This window comes from Coturnix japonica, chromosome 10 (assembly GCF_001577835.2).
Source record: "Coturnix japonica isolate 7356 chromosome 10, Coturnix japonica 2.1, whole genome shotgun sequence".
Classification (NCBI taxonomy): Eukaryota; Metazoa; Chordata; class Aves; order Galliformes; family Phasianidae; genus Coturnix; species Coturnix japonica.
The window spans coordinates 16,161,771-16,179,757 of NC_029525.1; the positions used below are offsets into that span (position 1 = coordinate 16,161,771).

A 17,987-nucleotide genomic window follows, 5' to 3' on the forward strand; every position below is an offset into this window, starting at 1 on the left:
TGTGTGCTTCTACCCTGGAGGCTTACATTCCCTTTGGGGAGAGCTGGGCTCTGCGCATCAGGAGTTGGACTTGATGACCCTTAGGGGTCCCTTCCCCCTTGGGATGTTCTGTGACTCCGTGTATCCAGAGCCACACACATCGGTATCTGTGGGCACACGTGTCCCTGCAGCTGGTTGGTCTGCATGTTGTCTGTGATTCCGTGTAGTTGTGCCATAGCAAATACAGAAATAACATGAGGGTTAGGGAAAAAAAGAACTCTGGAGGATGGCATTGTTCGAGCCGGCTAAAATCCTGTGAACAAAGCAGGCAGCGCCATTTCACTTGCAAATTGAGCAGCAAAGCAAAATACCATTTATGAAACTGTAATTTATTCTTGGAAAATCAAGCACTTACAGTGTCTGCTCATCGCAGGTTAAGTTACAGAAAGGGAAAAAATAGATTAATGATGTACGTGACAACATTTCAGGCTCGATCATCACAGCAAAACCCTGCACAGGTTGGGTTTCTCTGGCAGCATTAAGGTAGTGATTGCTTTAGGGTTGGAGGTATTGCTCCCATTCGGAGCTGAGGATGTCACTGGATAACCATTGGGCACCAAAGCCCATCACTGGGGGCAATGCAGGAGGTGCCCCCTGGTTCAATGAAGGTCACTGAGGGTCTCCCAGTGTCACACTATCCCCTCAGCAAGTGGGAGAGCCACAGATGAACTCCCACCCCTTTCATAACTCTCCTGTATGGTGTGGAACATTGCTTTGGCCAGTTAATTCAGCTGTCCTCATCCTGTTCTTCCCAACTCTTTGGGCCATTGGCCGGGAGTAATGGCCTTGGCTCCTTACAGCACTGCTTAGCAGCATCTATAAACATAAATGTGTTATCAACATTGTTCTCCTAGACCCCAAACACAACATCATACCAGGCGCTCTAGTGAAAACAATCCCATTTCAGCCAGAACAAAGACAGTGTCCCATCCCTGGAGGTGCCTCATCCCATGGATGGCGCCCTGGGCAGGCTGAGCAGGTGGGGCAACCAGACCCCAGTAGGAAATGGGGATGGGTGGGCTATGAGGTCCCTCCCACCCCAACCATTCTGATTCTCACTGCAGGTGGTGGCCACGTTCCCGATGCTCAGCCCTGATGCGAATAATGCACTCTCCTTGTACTGTAGGCTGTGACTGATGCTCCGTGTATCCCTGCTGCCTGTGATGACCATTGAGTGCCCTGAGGGCTGACCAGTGGGAGGCTCTGTGTGCAGGAACAGGGCTGGGTTTAGGCTCTGCACCCTGGGGCAGCCAGCTCAGTGCGCTTTGTAGGGTCCCACATCAGGCTCCGATGGAAGGGAGTTCGCGACCCGTGGAGCTGTTGCTGGTGTAATAGTGTGTCATGTATTAAGGGAGCGTGTTTGAAACCACATTATATTATTAAAATTCATAGGAGTGATTTATAGGGGGTTTTAAAAACAGCAGCTTGCCAATATAAATTGGCTTAGAAAAGTCAACTGTAATCCACACAGGTCCAAATAATGACATTTCCTCCAATACATCGAAAAAGCTGAAAAGCAGAAAATAATATCGAGGCTCCAGAGATAAGGCGAGTGCCCAAGGGAGAGAGGACTCTGAAATATTCATGTGGTTGTAGATTGGATGTCGGAAACGGCCGTTCCCAGTGGCTATGTTTAGGGACTGATGAATTTAGTTACTGTACCTTTATATTTATCGCTCAATAAACAAGACAAGCTCCTTTACAACTCGGAGCAAGACTAATTTAGCCGTTTTAGCGCTAAGGAAACGGCTTTCTGGACCACGCTGGGGTTTGCTAAGGAGTGAATTTCATAGGAAATTAGGTGAACTTTAATTCAGCCTGATGGGAGGCTGAGCTCTGGGATGGAGCTGTGCGTAATAGGGTGGAAAACCCCAATTTGAGGATTCTGATGGTTAAAGCAAAAGAGGTGGGAGCCAGGACCCCCCATGCCACATGTGTTGCAGTCAGGGCCCCTGGACCCCGATTTTTGTCCCCTGGGGAGCCCTGTGAGCTCGGGACCAGCCCTGCCAGATGATGCTGATGAAGATGTTCCAGCTCGTGGCTTTTAAAGGTTATTTTTTGAGGCAGAGAACAGAGCTGTAAAGGTTTTACAGCAGCTGCACCGGAATTAAGCGTCGATTCGTAAAAGTGTCACAAATGAAACTGTAATGGCTGAGCTGTATTAGTGCTAAAATGACCTTTCAGATAGAGAGGGTTTATGGGATATTATAAATCCCCAACATGCTGCAGGGTTACACCCCAGTGGCAGCAATGGGATCCGAGGCAGGAAGATGGAGGTTGGTGCCTTTGGCCAAACTGGTGTGGCCATGGGAACATTTGGGCTCCCCAAAACACCCATCCTGAGCATCTTCCTGCAGCAGAGAGCTGGGGACATTTGGGGACCTTTTTGGATAACTTCTTCTTGAGACTGCTAATCATCCCAACAGCCCCAGATCAAAGAGATTTAGAACTATTGCTTGGCTTCTTTTTATTTCTTTAGTTTCTAGGGCATGTAGATTAATATCATCGAGCTTTTTGTTATTGCTCTGAAGGCAGGGGAAGTCCTTTTTTAATGAAAGCTGAGAGCTCTGTGTAATACCCCGACTCCAAAGCCGCTATTTGAAGCCACGTATTGCACAGAACTCAACAAGAAAATCCCCAGAGTTAACCAGCTCTGATCTTTCTTCACCTCTTGTGTTGCCACTGGGAAATAAGATCAGTTTTTATGCCTGCGTTTATTAGGAAGTGTGCGTTCAGACGGCGCGTGGCAGGGCAGCAGCTTTGGGGAGCTGCGTGTGATGCAGCACGTTGCACTCACTGCTTATTGATGGGCTCTTTCCAGGAGTGTTTGGGTGAGTGGCAGGGTTGTGTTCCTGTCTCCATTGGGATCTTCTGAGCCCCAGATAACCAACGTTCAGGCCCATATCCAGGCATTTCCCAGGTGGAAGAAAGCAAAAGGCTCAGCGCGGTGTCTCTGTTGCAGCTCGCAGTGCTCAGCCCTTTCCAATGGGTCTGCAACCCGTCTGCGGTCAACGAAGCACTTTGCTTAATTGCCGAGACTTCATTAGCTGTTCTTAACCCAGTTAAAAATCATCTGCCTAGCCCGACGTGCTCTGCTCACTGCCGGCCCCCTCCCTCCCTCCTTCTCCCCTGGGACGTTTTAAGGCTGAAAATACAATTTTTCAGCAGGTAGAAGAAGGAGCTCAAAGCCTCCTCCATTGGTCATGGGGCCGCCAATGGCTTTTGTGCTTCCCACCCGGCGCCCAGCTCCAACCCTCAGCCCTTACTGACGGCCTTTAGGAAGCCATTCTCTGTCCAGAGGAGCCGACCCGGCAGCCTTCACCGCTGCCATCCCGGCACACCACGCGGTTCCCACGCTGCGGCCATTCATGTGCTGCGGCAGGAACAAAGCACGGCTCAGGCTGAATAGCTCTAGCTCATTTATTCTAGCTTTATTTTCCTTGTACAAGTAGCCACGGGCTAAAATCTAAACAGAGCAAACTACCAAAAAAAAAAATAAAAAAAAATTTTTTTTTCCTTTTTTTTAATACAGAGCTAACAATTGTAGCATCAATGGGATTTCAAATACCAAGACAGTTCAAAGTAAGAGAAGTAGAAAATCAACAGTAGAAAAAAAAAGTGCTTTGCTATTTGGGTTCTTAACATTACTCCTTAACGGTTGATTTCCAAACAGGACTGGGACAAAGGCTGAGCATCGTCTGTTTTATCACTTTCTGACATGCTCAAAGACATCACAAGTTCCGATGACGCAATGATGACCAAAGCAAAATCCCTCTTAGCCCTGTATGACTGTGACCAGAGCCCGATAAAATCCCATCTTTTCCCCTATCTCCAGGCTCTGCCCTGGCCCACCACCCTTGTACAAAATGGGGTGACCAAACACCACTTGGGGGTAACCCTGGATGCGATGCACACTGGCAGCCCATGTAACTGTTGCCAGAGGTGCTTCCCTTCCCCTTCCCCTATTTTTTATTTTTATTTTTAATTTGCCAAGGAAGGAAAATAAATCAGCCGGTGTCAGGTTGCCAGATAGGATCTTTAATCTGCCTTGAACGGCCCAGCACCGGGAGGGATCTGTTTCCAAATCCTGTTTGCACAGATGAGGGGAGTCAGTTGCTCCCCCTGTGCTGCTTGTTTTCATAGGGTTTTCATTTCCTTTTCCCCACCTTCATGGTCAGCTCGGTGAGGATCCCAACGCCTGATGGGTTCGGGGCCATTGCCGTGAGCAGGGGCAGGGATGGAGGAAAATGCTGTGGGTGTGGAGATGGGCCAAGCATGGCCACACTGCCGGCCTATAGGTTTGAGTGGTGGTGGAAGTGACTTTTCAGTAATTCCCTAATTAGCAGTGTGTTTATACATGCTTACATAGAATAAACCCATCGGTGCAATTAGGGTCTGATTTTGGGGTGGTCCCATGTGGAGCCAGGAGATGGACTCAGTGATCCCTATGGGTCCCTTCCAACTCAGGATATTTTATGACTCTATGAAATGTATTATGTTCAGCTCTGCTTTTGCAGGCCTGCACCCACCTCCCTTATGCACACACCATGCAGCTGCCACCCAAGTGACACCAAGATGTCTCAACGGAAACTCTGGCACAGCATCCCTCATCATTTATTACCAACCAAAAACCTACAGTCCCTCATTACAATCTGGGGTGGAATCTTCAAAATTCCCAAACTGGTCCAGCACTTAAAGACTTGAGCATCTTTCCAATACAAGGAAGAAGAAAGGTATGTCAGACAAATAAATACCTGAATCCAACAGCGTGAAAATACCCTGTCACAGCATCAAATTAGTCCCTGTCCAACTAAACACGACGTGGATACTATCCCTGAGGTAGCAGCCATCTCTGGTAGACTTGAGAGCTCCAAGAATAGGTTGTGCCCATTATGGGTTACAAAAAATAAACATAAGAAATAAAAATCAGCTTTTGGATACCTTAATTCCTTGCTGCAATTTCATCTCACCACAGCCAGAAAAGCGAGGGGAGGTTCTGGATGTGCCCTGAAAAGGCAGTGGGGTTGGATTAGCAGAATTACTTTCTTGGGAAAATGCTACAGGACGTGATTCCTATTCCAAAAATGTGTGGTTGCCAGCAGCTGGCTTGGGACCCAGTGCCTGCCCTTACCCACTGCTTTTGCCTTTGGATAAAACATTCTGAGCCAAGAAGAAAAGGGAAACAAAAGGGAATCTAAAAGCCGGCAAGCTTTGGGTTGAACGTTTGGGATGTGGCTGAGCACAGGAGTGGGGCTCATCTGCATCTTCTGGTGACCCAACTCCCGATGGAGAAACAAAGCCCTGGTGACACAGTGCCACCATTTGGAGGGTTTTCTGGCCCAGTCTGGCAGACTCAAGAGGCTCTGATGAGGTGGGGAAGGCTGCAACCTTCTCCTGTCCACACAGCCTCAGCCCTGCAGGGCCACCCCACCATCGGCACAAGAGCGTCAAAGAAACCCCAACAAGAGGAAGAGCTACACACCTAAGAATAGCCTTTAAGATTCACATCCATCTTCAGGTGTCTCAAACCAATCCAGAATCTGCACTGGTTTAAGCCATTACATTTCTGCATAATCATTTAAAAAGAAAAAGAAATCTACTCTCGACATACTATCGTATTCCAACTAGTCGAATGGCACAGCATTTCCCTTTAATAAAAGGAAGTAATGACAAATACTATTACAATATCACAATAATATGATATTAAATTAATAGCATATTCACAGCTCCGGGGGATCCTGAGCTGAAAGCTACTCTAAGTCATGTGTTCACTTTGGCAACAGTACTTCAATGTGAGCTTCGGCGTTCCACACAAAGACAAGGAAACAAGGAGCAGGGCCGGGAGCAGGATGGGAAGAGGTTTGGGTTCCTGGTCATGGCTCAGCACCAGCCCTGCTTTGGTGATGGATGGATGGTGATGTCCCCACGGCACACAGGAGCAGGAATAGGGCTGGTGAGGTGAGAGAGGCTGCTTGAATCTAGTCTGGAAGCACAGGGACCTGCTCACACCTTGCCCACCCCAGGATCCGGCACATGGGACAGGACTTTCCTTACCATCCCATATATTGTATTATTTACACAATTACCAGCAGCATCCCATTGTCAAATATAAAGGTGGTGGGGGATGCTTCTGACATAAGAGACTCTGCCATTGGTACCATTTAAAAAAATACAATCATTATTTCTCTTAAACTCATTTCTTTTCCTGATTCCTTTCACTTTCCTTTGCAAACATGGTGATGTTGGATTTGCCACCACCTCTACAGAGAGTTCAAATCTTCATGCTTGTCTGGTTTTAATAACCACACAGCAGGGGACCTGACGGGCAACATCAGTCACACATCAACCTGTGAGGCCAGGACAACCCCAAACAGGCTGCCCACAGAGCTGTGGGTGCCCACAGTCAGGATGGATGGGGCCCAGCAGGATGGATGGCCGGTCACCTTGGACCAAGATGATCCTGAATGTCCCTTCCAGCCCAACTGTTCTGTGATTCTAGGGCTCTATGAATCCCAAAATGGTGGCAGGTTGATGGAGGTCACAAACTTCTCTTTGGTGTTAGGAGCCCTGCTGCATCGCAGTCAGAGCTCCCACACCTCATCCAGATAGGAGCAATGAGACCTTCCAGGCCATGCATGGGCCATGGTGGTCACTTCAAGACAAGACCCTGCTCTCAGGAAACCCACTCAGGAGCATCTTGACGGGTTCTGGAAGTGCCGAGCTGCAGTTTCCATGAGCTCCTGGCCACAGAGTGCCCTGGCCTTAGCACAGGGACCAGAGCACCCATCCCACATACAGCCAGGATGGGTCAGGGCAGCCATTTGGGACCAATTGGGCTCCATGAGAGCAATGGTGCTGGCGAGCTGCAGGGCATCAACCATCACGTGGGCCACATCCGTGACAGTCCCCAGAGTCTTTAAAGTAAAAAAAACAACAAACCACGACACAAATCTCCACCAGGCGAAATCCCACCGTGCCTAAAATAAAGCTCATTAACACCAGCTGCCTGCGCCAGAGGCAGGAGGAGGGGGTGAGGACACACACACACGAAATTTCTCGCACACTTGAGGTAGAACATTGCTTTCAAGGTTTGGAAGTGCTTTACACAGGAAGGACGACAACAAAAAACGACGACGATGCGGCAGGTACAGAGCGGGGTGGCTGAGGTAGGACCAAGCTTGTACTGACCAAGTGCTATGCTACTTGTATTTGAACACGAAGGAAGACGCAGGCATTTCTGCTTCCCAGAAGACATTCATTCCGGTTGAGGTAGGTTCTGATTTCACTCGGGTTGTTTGTCCAAGTCTTTCAGGCTTCCTCTGACACGCTTTTTTTTTTTTTTCCTTTTTTTTTTTCTTTTTTTTTTTCTTCTTCATATTATATCATCAATCAGCAAAAAAAGTATCCTGAGAAATAGTGAAAGTGTACAAAATCATCCAATCCATGGAGAAATGGCCTTCCCGGGCCTCAAGTTTTGGAGTCAAATTAGAAGAACTGCTCCAAATCCAGTCTTCTCAAAATAAAAAATAGATCCAAAAAGTAATCCTAAAGCTGCTGGTCAGGAAGAAGTCTGTGATGCCAAGAGACCAAGGCACCCCTGGGCCATTGGGGACAGGAGTTTGCCAGGCTCTGCAAGGAGCCTTTTACTTAGCAGCTATGGGAAAACCAATCATGACCAGTCTTGGTAAAGCCATCGTTGAAAGAAACGCACCAAGAGGCCTGAGACAGGTCAGAAAGATAAACTTCACAGAGTTTCAAAAAGGCTGTATACACACACACACACATATATATATATACTCATATATATATATATATATATATATATAAAAATAAAGCAAAAACAAAAAAATAACAATCAGACTGTAGAAATCTTCAATTGACCTGAGATTGACGAATCATTGTAAAGACATCACCAGCTGCGGTTTTGGTTTCTGGTAACTCCTACAAGAGGGTTCAAGTCTTGGCAGTTTATCCTTCATTGGCAGGGCCATGGCGAGGAGCCGGAGCAGCGGGGCTGCCATCGTGAGGGCTGTTTGGAGGGGAGTCTGGCTGCTCCTCGATGATGCCGAACTCGTCCATTGGCAGCGTGGATATCTGCGTGTCGTCGTGGGCGGCAGGCGGGCTGTGAGCAGGCTGCAAAGAAAGAAAGTGCAGTGATGGCGGCAGGTGGCCGATGATCTTAAGCATTTCATAGAATCATAACATCATTAAGGTTGGAAAAGACCGCTGAGATCACCCAGACCATCCAGCAACCCACCCCCATCAGGTGTGCTCCCTCCTTGTGCTGTTGGACTCACCGTTACTCCCTTGTCCTGCTGCTCTGGACATGGTGATGCTGGGAACAACCTCTCCAGCTCATTCATGTCCAACTGCTTTCCGTTCAGGTCCCGCTCGTCCCTGCGGGCAGCCCCGTTCAGAAGGATCCCCGCAGTGCTCCTCTGGCTCCTCGGGATCTGCGGAGTCGACAGCTGCTCCTGCACATTTTTACACATCAGCAGCCTGAAAAACAACGAGGCAATGCCTGAAGGTGAGCAGAGCCAGTGGCTCTCCTTCCTACCTTCCCCCAGGCTTCAATCTGCCTTATTTATTTGCTATTTTCCTTCACTCCTTATATCCCTCCTATAAAGTTACATCTCTTCCACTACCTTTAAAAGGGCTTTTGGTTTACAGGGGGGAGTAGGGCTTGCCAGAGCAGAAATACTGATGTTCCCAGGAAGTAGCACGTTGTTTGGTGGGGACTGGAGCTGGCGGTGTCTCTGAAGTGTGTATTTGGAGATGCCCTTGGGGTCTGTGTGCCGGGGGGAAGGCAGGGACCACAGTACCAACATCACCTGTGTGGCATTCCCAGGGCTGTGCAATGACACTGTAGGATGCCACTCTTACCTTCCTCTGTACCCAAACATGAGGAAGAGGACACAGAATATGATACACGTGACGCCAATGTGGATCCCAATGATGATACCAGTTGCAGAGGTTTTGTTGTTCTGCTCATCCTTCATGCAGTCACACGGGGGGTTCAGCACTGACAGAGGAAAGAGGGGGAGGGGGTCAGCAGTGAAAGTTTCCTTTTTCCTGGCCCTACCTAAGCATCTCCCCTGCCCCTGGTACCCCATGGAGGCTGTATAGAGCCATCCCCATCATGCAGGCTGATGCTATCAGACTTTCCCTGGGTGAGCACAGCACCTGGCAGAAGGCAGGGAGCTGGCAGCTGCCAATGGGATCAGTATTTACTGCAGCACAGAGAGAGAAGTAATAACTCTCTCTTGGAGATATTCCCACTGGAAGGCTTAAAAGGACTATAAGAGCAGCAGGATGTTTTTTACACATAGATGAAAATGAAAGGTGTGAGCAGTTAGAGATTCCCTCTAGAGGTTTCCTCTTCTGCCTCGTCATGTAATGCTCATGCACTGCAGCCCTTCTTCTCAAAGCCACGTGGCCTTCTTTCTCACCACCAATAAAGCTCAAATGTCCGTGGGTGCTGAGCAAAGATGCTCAGTGCCCCATGTCTCACATGAGGACAGCAGTTTTTACCTAATGCTTTGAGGTGTTGGTTTGCTAAACCTAATGAAGGGCAGCTGGCAAGGGAGCCAGTTCTACCAGCACAACATGGTCCCAGCCCCACACAGTCTCATCATTGGTGAGGCTGAAAGTAACTGACTGAAAGCTGTGCTGTCTGGTGGATGTGCTGCCACTTGATTCCAAATGGTCTGATTTTTGAGTGGTCCTTTTGAGCCAGGAGTTGGACTTACTTAACGATCCTTATGGGTCCCTTCCAACTTGGGATAGCCTATGATTCTATAACCAGTTTTCATTAACTACCACTGAGAACAGCCCCATCTTACCTGTCCTCTCCACGGTTTCCCTCAAGGAGACAAAGCGGACAGTTGAGTTTCCATCCCCATGCTGGTTATAGGCAAGGAGTTTGACCTCATACACCATTGATGCATCTGTTTGGAGAAACAAGAAGGGTATTTCGGGTTTAATAACCAGTGCTGTCTCCCCAGCAATGCAGTTATTTAGGAAACACACATCACCCAACACACAGGATGCTGCAATCAGGTCAAAAGACAAACTGCAGCACCTGCAAAGTGCCCATAAACATGGGGCAGAGCTGCAGCACCCCCAGCTTAATGGCTGAGCAACACACGTGAGCCATCCTAGGGTCAGGAGGTGGTGCAGCCGGAGCAGTCAGTGCACTCACCCAGGTGGGTAATGTTGTACGCTGTGACGTTGCTGGCCAGCAGCACCGGGCCTGTGTACTGGGAGAGGTGGACTTTGCGGTAGTAGAGCTTGAAGCCTTCATGCTGGCCCAGTTTGATGGAGGGCTCCCACGTTGCCTGCACGGCCGTGCTGTTGATGACTTTAATAAAGAGGGATGGCATGGCTGGGACTGAAAGACAGAGAGAGAGAGACAGTGGGTTGTGTGCGCTCTGTAGTCTGTACAATGAGAAACTCCCCACCAGCATTTCCCTGCAGCCACTGTGACAAAGAACGTGCTAGATGAGACTGAGAAAATCAAATTAGACCAGGGCCTGGTTTAACAGCCTGGACTCTCTTTAGGGAGCTGTGTGAGCTTCCAGGGACTCCCTATGCTCAGCTCAGCCAGCACAGAGGCTACTCTGACAAGCAGCTGCAATCTGATGCTCAGCCCGGGTCAGGGCAGGAATGCAGCCACTTTGGAAATGCATTCTCAGCTTCCACTTTTCTGCCCTCACCCTGAGGGCAGTGAGGACCTTTCAGAGTGATTAATCCCCATGGGAGGAAGGAACCAGAAAGGATGGAGCCGGAGACATCCGTCTTAAAGCAGAACGTCAGGTCTGTATGCTGCTGCCTGGCTGAGCGCACTCAGTACCTGCAAGGGTTTGCAGGGTGCGCTGGGCTGCTCTCCCTGCTGGCCTTCAGAGGGACATGTGGTTCTGTGCTGGGGGAATGAGGAGGAAATGGAGGCATCTTCAGTGAGAGCCCGACCTCCCTGAGCAGCCTGAGCTCCACACACAGCTGTGGCTGGCACTTAAGTGGCTTTGAGGAGCAGGGGGATTTAGTGGGGAAGATGGCCCTGCTGCTGCACGCTGCCAGCAAGCCTTGATTCAGAGCCCCCCTGGAAGCCTTCTGCTACCATCAGTGGCACTCTGCTCAACAAACCCAAAATCCTGCCCTGGTTTTTGGGGTAACAAACAGCAAAATATCATCACCACTTTGTTCCCAGGTCCCCAAAAGCTGCCCAGCTTCATCCTGCCCCATCAGCTTGGGCTGACAGACCAAGGTTTGCAAACCACAGTCAATTTCTTTGAATCAAATAAATCAGTTTTCCAAAGCTGGTTCTGCACAAAGCTCCGTGCAGAGCAGCAGCACACAGCCCCACGTGCCCCCGAGCATCCTCCTTCCCATCTCCCTCCCTCTCTCGCACACTGAGCACATCAGTACAGAGATGTGTCTCAGCAGGACCTTTCACTGATGATTTTTTCACTTCATTTCCACACGGCTCCCCCAGGCCAGATGCTCCCATCAGCTCCTGAGCCTTTTTCAGAAGGTGGATGGATGGCAGCAGGCGCTGTGGGCTCTGCCTTGCCCACGGGCTCTGCTCCCACAAGGATTTTTTTGGGCAGGGAGCTCAGCAAAACCCAGCACAAAACTCACTAAGCAGAACAACAGCCCTGCTTGTCTGGCAGCCTTTAGCCAAGAGAAGGCCTTGGGGCAGAGCTATTTTCCAGTTCTGAGTGATTATAAGCTCAAAATACCCCTAACGTGGGAGCTGGTGGACTTGCATTGCACTGACGCTGCTTTTTATCTGGTTTTCCCCACAGGTTTCTAAATGACAAGCAGTGAAACCCAGCCCTGACACCGTCCTTTGGCACAGAGTTCAGCACAGCCATTTAGTGAGCGCTGCTGAAAAGCAGATGAAATGTGGCCACGTCAGCCTGAGACTGACAAGAGCTTCGATTTAACAGTAAAGTCAGAACAACACAGCACAACAGCTGGCCTTTTCCCAGGCACTGAGAGCCCAGGTGATCCCAACAAGGACCTTTAGGGGAAGGCAAAGAGATTTCTCCTGGTGAGTATCCCAAAAAGATGCCCTCCTTCTCTGAGCCAATGAGATAACACTCAAAAATAACAATGAGATAACACGTTTAATTACTCCCAGTTCCCATTAGGGCAAAATAAGAAATCAGATCTCCCCTCCGAGAAGCTGAACCCTTCCTCAGAGCATCATTTCCTGAATCATCAGTGAAAACACCATAGAAAGGGAAACTGCATTGGGGAGAAAGAAACACTAGCGTGGCCCATCCCGATTTGTGAAGAGTTGGCTTTATTTTATGGTAGCAGAGCCTTACATTTAATAAAAACCACAAGAATCTCTCTCCTTCGAGGTATGAAATATATAGTATTTATTCAAACTCTGAGTATATATATATATATATATGTATAATATTGATTATATGGACGTACTTGTAGGATGCACGTGCTGATTATAATGTCATTACACAAATAAGTGTATACAGATGGAGTATATCTGTGTGTGCAGCAATATATGTACACACACGAGCGTATATGTGCTTCACAGAAGTATATATAAAACATAATATGACTCTAATGTAAGTAAGGCATCTCCCTCATGCTAAGGGCTGGGATATTCGTTTTCCTCTTCTGTGCTGTTTGGAATTTTCCCCAGGTCATTTCAACTTTCTTCTTGAAGGCGTCTTTAGCCGAAGGTGACTAAAGGAACGGTCTTCATCCTAGAGAAATGTCAAAAAGTCCTGGAGAAAACCCTAAAAAGCATTAAAAGACAAGAACAGGGACTGCATGCTGCTTAATGAAGCGCACAGAGTCTGAGATATAAAATACCTTGGCATAAAGAAGCCCTGAGCTGGGCACAATAGCTCCCAGAAAAGCATTGGGTCACTGAATTGAGGAAGTCAAAGGGTTATCCATGGGGAGTGCTCCCTGTCTATCCAAATGCCAGCACCAGCACAGGATGGGTGCCAGACAGAAGGGCCAGCAGTGCTGGGGGGAGGGAGAATAGCAAGGAAGCAAGGAAGCCAGCAGCTCCAACAAGCTCCTATATAGTTGGGCTATACCCTGTAGCCAAAAGAAGCCCTCAGCTTCTTTCCAGCAGGGCAGGACAACTCTGCTCCTTTCCAAGGCTGTTTGACTGCATGGCTTCACAGCTCCCCAAATACAAAGGGTCGCTGCTCTTTGGTGTAACCTAGGAAGGCACAGTGTGACATGGCTTGGCTGTGCATGAGAAGGGGCTTATCTGCAGCCAAACCTGAATTTGGCAGCCAGAGCTGCTGGATCCTGGCTCCCTGCCCCTCTCTCAGCTCTCTGAGCAATAGTGAAGCACAGCAAAAAACCAAATTCAGAGAGAACCAGCACTGTACCCTGCACCCTGCCTGCTCACAGATCAAGCCAGAACTGGGCTTGTAAATCTCCTTTTATCATCCTGGGAGGCAAGCCCAGGTTGAGTGATCTTAACCAGGCCAGCTTGTCCATCCTGAACACGTAGCTAATTGCTGCAAGTTCATTAACACAGAATAAGACTTTTTAAGGGGGAGTAGAGCAGCACAATGATGCTTTGCAATTTCAGAGAGCCTGGAAATTTATGATCCCATTACCAGACACTTAACTATTCCTGCTGTGATTGAAGGTAATAATGACAAAACGCCCTATCTTGCTTGACCCAAACTTCAGCAGAAGCACCAGACTCTGTGAAGCATGGCTGGCTTTGAGCTGCAGTAGCTGAACTCAGAGCATCGGGTCAAGGAATTTCAAGTTGCAGCTTGGTCAGTTCCTCTGTCTCTAAATTGAAAGGAAAAACAAACTCAAAGGGTGACTGATTCCCTGTGGAGCACCAATAAAGTAAACCTGTGAGGCAAGGACCTAGCGGTGGTGCTGCTTAAATGCTGTAGTTAATGGCTGCAACAGCTGAAGATGGAGGGAGGGCTGGATTCCCCACCTGTAAGTCAGCACACTCGTTCATTTAATCCTACATCGTACCCTCATGCCCACTCTGCTGCATATTTGTAAATACTGAGTGTTCAGGAGAATGGCAGGCTCCTAGGAAATGACTCTCAGTGAGACACGCCAGGATTCAGAGGTGCTGGAGAAGCACATGAGACGATAGGAAAACATTCCCCAAATGCCAGCATCCAGATGGATGATGTCTGCAGATCACACTGAGACTGTGGTTTGTGGCTGGTGTCCATATGCAAGTGCCCTGCTCCAGAGTCCCCACTTTAACTGGGGAAGCAAACTGGTGGCCACATCTGGGGGGCCAAGGCAGGGAAAAGACCTGGAGACCTGCCTAATTTCCCACTGAAACAGAGGGCTGCTCCAGGGGAGGGTCTCAACCCAGCTCAGTGTGGTTTCTCAAAGGCAGAGCAGAACGAAGTTTACATTCAGAAAAGCATGGCACCTACCAGGTAAGAGAACCAGAGCTGCAGAAGAACTTCTCCAAGAGGAAATGTGCATTTAGCAAGCAGTTTAGGACAAGCCCACAGCTGCTGCCAGATGAATGAGAGGACTGACTTGCACTCACACTCTGCTACAGCGTGAGTGGAACGCAACATTTAAGGCGACTGGTTGAACCTCGTGTAACAACAATAAAAGAGATCTTCAAACAATACCATAGAGTGTGAGAAGAGCAGAAATCAGGTGCAACAACAACACAGGCTGCGTGCCAAGGCGCTGGGGAATGGGTATCAGGGTGAGTGGTGCTGCTGCTATGCACAGCAGGCTTCATCATCTGACGGCCCAAGCGCAAAGCGATCCTTACCTTCTCCCAGCGTGCTCACCACTGTGACTTCTGAGGCTTTGCTGGCACCCCGGGAGGTGTAAGCCTTTATATAGAAGCTATAGCTGGTTGAGGGCTCTAAATCAGTCACTAGCTGCTGGAAGGTGCTTTTGCTAACTGCCTCCTGATACTCCATCTCCATGGGATCTGAAGTGGAAAGAATAAACAGAGGTACATTAGACTTTGCAAGAGGTAAAGGGACTAAAGAGACTTTGTAAGCAGTAAGTTTGGTCCCTAATAAAGGGGGTCCCTATACCCTTCTTTTGGGTGCCTCTTTTCCTTATGTTTCTGTGTGCCTTGCCTCTCCCCACCCTTTTGCTACTGATACCACCCCTCACTGCCCAACCTGTCTTTCATGGAGGAGATGGAGTTGATGGTGGCACTGCATTGCAGATCTGGTGTATCTATTAGACCTCACTGCTATCTCTTGTGGATGCTGAGGAAGCTCTGGGCAGTGAGCAGACCATACCTGCAGCTTTCCGGATGTGTAACACGTAGCCGATGATCTCCTTGGTGTTCTGCAGAGGTTCTTCCCAGGACACTTGGATGGTGGTGGCAGACACCGTCTCGGCCCTCACGCTCTGCGGGGGTCCGGGCAGCCCTTCTGCCCACAGGACTGTCAGGCGGGCGCTGGCCTGCGTTGAGCCGGCGCTGTTCTCAGCGATGCATTGGTAGATGGCTTCATCTGCCTGGTTGATCCCATAGATGGAGAGAGTGCTGCGTGGGAACACAAGAAGGCTGAGCATAGACTCATAAAGGTTGGAAATGACCTTAGATTGCCGGGTCCAAGAATCACCACAACAAGGATTACGTGAGTTCCCAAGGATGCTCCCACCCAAATCCATGCTTAGGAGTTAAAGGCAAATCCAAGTAACTCCAGATGGCCACATATAACCCAGCCAAGCAGCATCACAAACAGCCACCAGCAATGATGCTGTTCAGGCACTGCACACGGGTGCTAAGCCAAGCCTGACTGAGTGCAGCCAGAATGCCCCTTGGTGATGCTCTAATTGTATTACAGCACATTAAAGCAGTCTTAGGGTGACAGGAGGATTAGCTGACTTATTCAGCAGGGTTACATTCTCAGCTCCTAGTTCTGTGTTCTTAAACATACAGTCACTGTGAGCCCAAAGCCAAAGCCCCTGAGTGCAGTGCAGGTTTAATGCATCTGCAAAAACCCTCAGTGCATTTTTCATGCAACAAAGACAACCATGGGCTACCCTGCTGGAAAACAACCCTAAAAGAGGGAGAAAGACACTGAAACATCTCTTCCCCAAAAGACAGTGCTCCTGAGCGCTGTGCCCATCCCTGCACCACCTCTGGGATGCTGCTGGTGGGCACACAGACAACTAGCCTGCATGTACACATGGGCACCTGAACTAATCTATTTCAGAGATAAAGTTCCTGCTTGAACCCCCAGTCCAGTTCATTTGAGCTATGGCAGAATGTCTGGGTGACCTCAATGCCTCTGAGTTTCAGCATTACCTCTTTATCTTGTGCCAAAGCTTGCATGAGATTTTTCGCTGTTTTTCTGCAAGAAATGAGCCAAATCTAACCAAATCCACACCTGCTGCTTCTAGGGAGGATGAGACCAGTTTCTTCTCCTGGGGTGAATTCCAGGTGGACTTTGGAGCTCAATGCACACAAGTAAATCATGAGCACCTCTGCTGATGTGAGGGGCACTCCATGGTTTTTGGGGAGTTGTAATCAAAGCTGCCCTTTATGCAAATAAGAGATGGTACATGGGAGCTGGCATTGATAGATAACCTGCCTGGATGACAGAATGAATGCTTCTAATTGCAGAAAAATATTGGTCTACCAGTGTTACAATTTATTATCGCTGTTGATTTAACATTCGTATTTCTGCCTTGCAAATTATCCGGACCATGGTGAGTGAGCAAATGTTTAACAGCCATCTATTTATGCCCCGTGCCTTTGTTTCCTTGGAAACATTGTAAATGGAATATCAAATGTGATGGTTTCAGCTGATATGGTGATTTTAGAGAACCAGCCCTAAGCCCCTCTCATCGCCACAGGCTCAGTCAATCTGATTAAATGGAAGGGGAGCCCCGGCGTGTGGCTCAACTCAACGGCCCGACTCCTGCGAGGACAGATGGCAGGAGGCAGGATTGTGCAGTGCAAGAGCTGCACTCGTAGCTCTGCACAAAGCAGATGTGTGCAGGGAGCAGCGGTGTTTCCTCTTGCCCAGTCAATGTGGGGATTATTTCTGCACGGCTGCCGTGCATCTGGGCACTGGGAGCAGGCAGCCCGGGCTGGCATGCACAGCAAGTGCAGTGTTAAGCACAAAGCCAGCCAGGAACAAGAAGGAGCATTTATCTGCTGCCTCCGAGTGTACTTACTTGTCTGCTTTGCATTTAAAAGACAGAGAGAGGAGGAAGATGCTTGAGATGCATTGGCAGAGCCCCGGCCATCCTCTGCGGAGTGCTAGAGGGTGCCAAGCCAGAAGGAAGAGAAATAAGACAAATTCCCCCAAAGTGGTCATGAATGTAGCTGCAAATGTGCCACAGGCTCTGAAAAGTCCATCTTCATTGTGATTCACAAGGCTGGGTTTGGCTGTACCACGCGTCACCTGGAAGGATGCACAAGCAACAGGGTCAGTACAGCTGCCAGATTTGCAGCTCTACCTACAAACCTGGGGGAGGAGCAGAAACCAAGTGAGCAGGATGCTCAGCATCTAAACACCAGCTCTGTGAAAGCGAGTTTCTCTCCCTGTACATCCCTATAACCTATGGCCAGAGCCCTACAAGGGCTGCTGAGCTGCAATACAAGGAGTTGGCAGTGGGTTATGGGAATCCCAGTGCTGTGCATCCCCCTGCATCTGAACTACTGACACGTTCTGCCTACCCCACACCACACCCCTGGGATGCAGGAGATGCTTTTTTAGTTGTTTCTGTAAGGAAGCTCCAACAAAAGGAAAAGATGCGGCTGTTGCACAAGGAGGCGCAGATCAACCATCTGAAACGCGAGGTGTCCTTTTCTTCCTTCCCAACACTGGGAAGAATCTGTCACTTTGGGGACATCTGCTGCTGGAAAACTTTCCTGTGAGCATCAGGCCGGCAGCGCCGCGAGCACGGCGAGATGCCAGAGGGCTTTGTGCTGCTCAGCAGAGCTGTGCGGGCTGCATCGCATCTCGGCA

General features: G+C 49.1%; 1 protein-coding gene across 1 annotated transcript in view; it reads right to left on the minus strand.

The window, feature by feature from the left end:
* Positions 1–3,449: 3,449 nt before the first annotated feature.
* The window catches only part of IGDCC3 (immunoglobulin superfamily DCC subclass member 3), an 81,111-nt gene continuing 66,573 nt past the window's right edge, over positions 3,450–17,987 (minus strand). Inside the window, exons 8-14 of the mRNA XM_015873273.2 lie at positions 15,300–15,547; positions 14,813–14,977; positions 10,241–10,429; positions 9,882–9,986; positions 8,923–9,061; positions 8,337–8,538; positions 3,450–8,172 (exon numbers count right to left, since the gene is read on the minus strand). Coding sequence (XP_015728759.1) covers positions 8,008–8,172; positions 8,337–8,538; positions 8,923–9,061; positions 9,882–9,986; positions 10,241–10,429; positions 14,813–14,977; positions 15,300–15,547 — 1,213 coding nt within the window. The 3' untranslated portion in view covers positions 3,450–8,007. The remainder of the gene's footprint in view (positions 8,173–8,336; positions 8,539–8,922; positions 9,062–9,881; positions 9,987–10,240; positions 10,430–14,812; positions 14,978–15,299; positions 15,548–17,987) is intronic.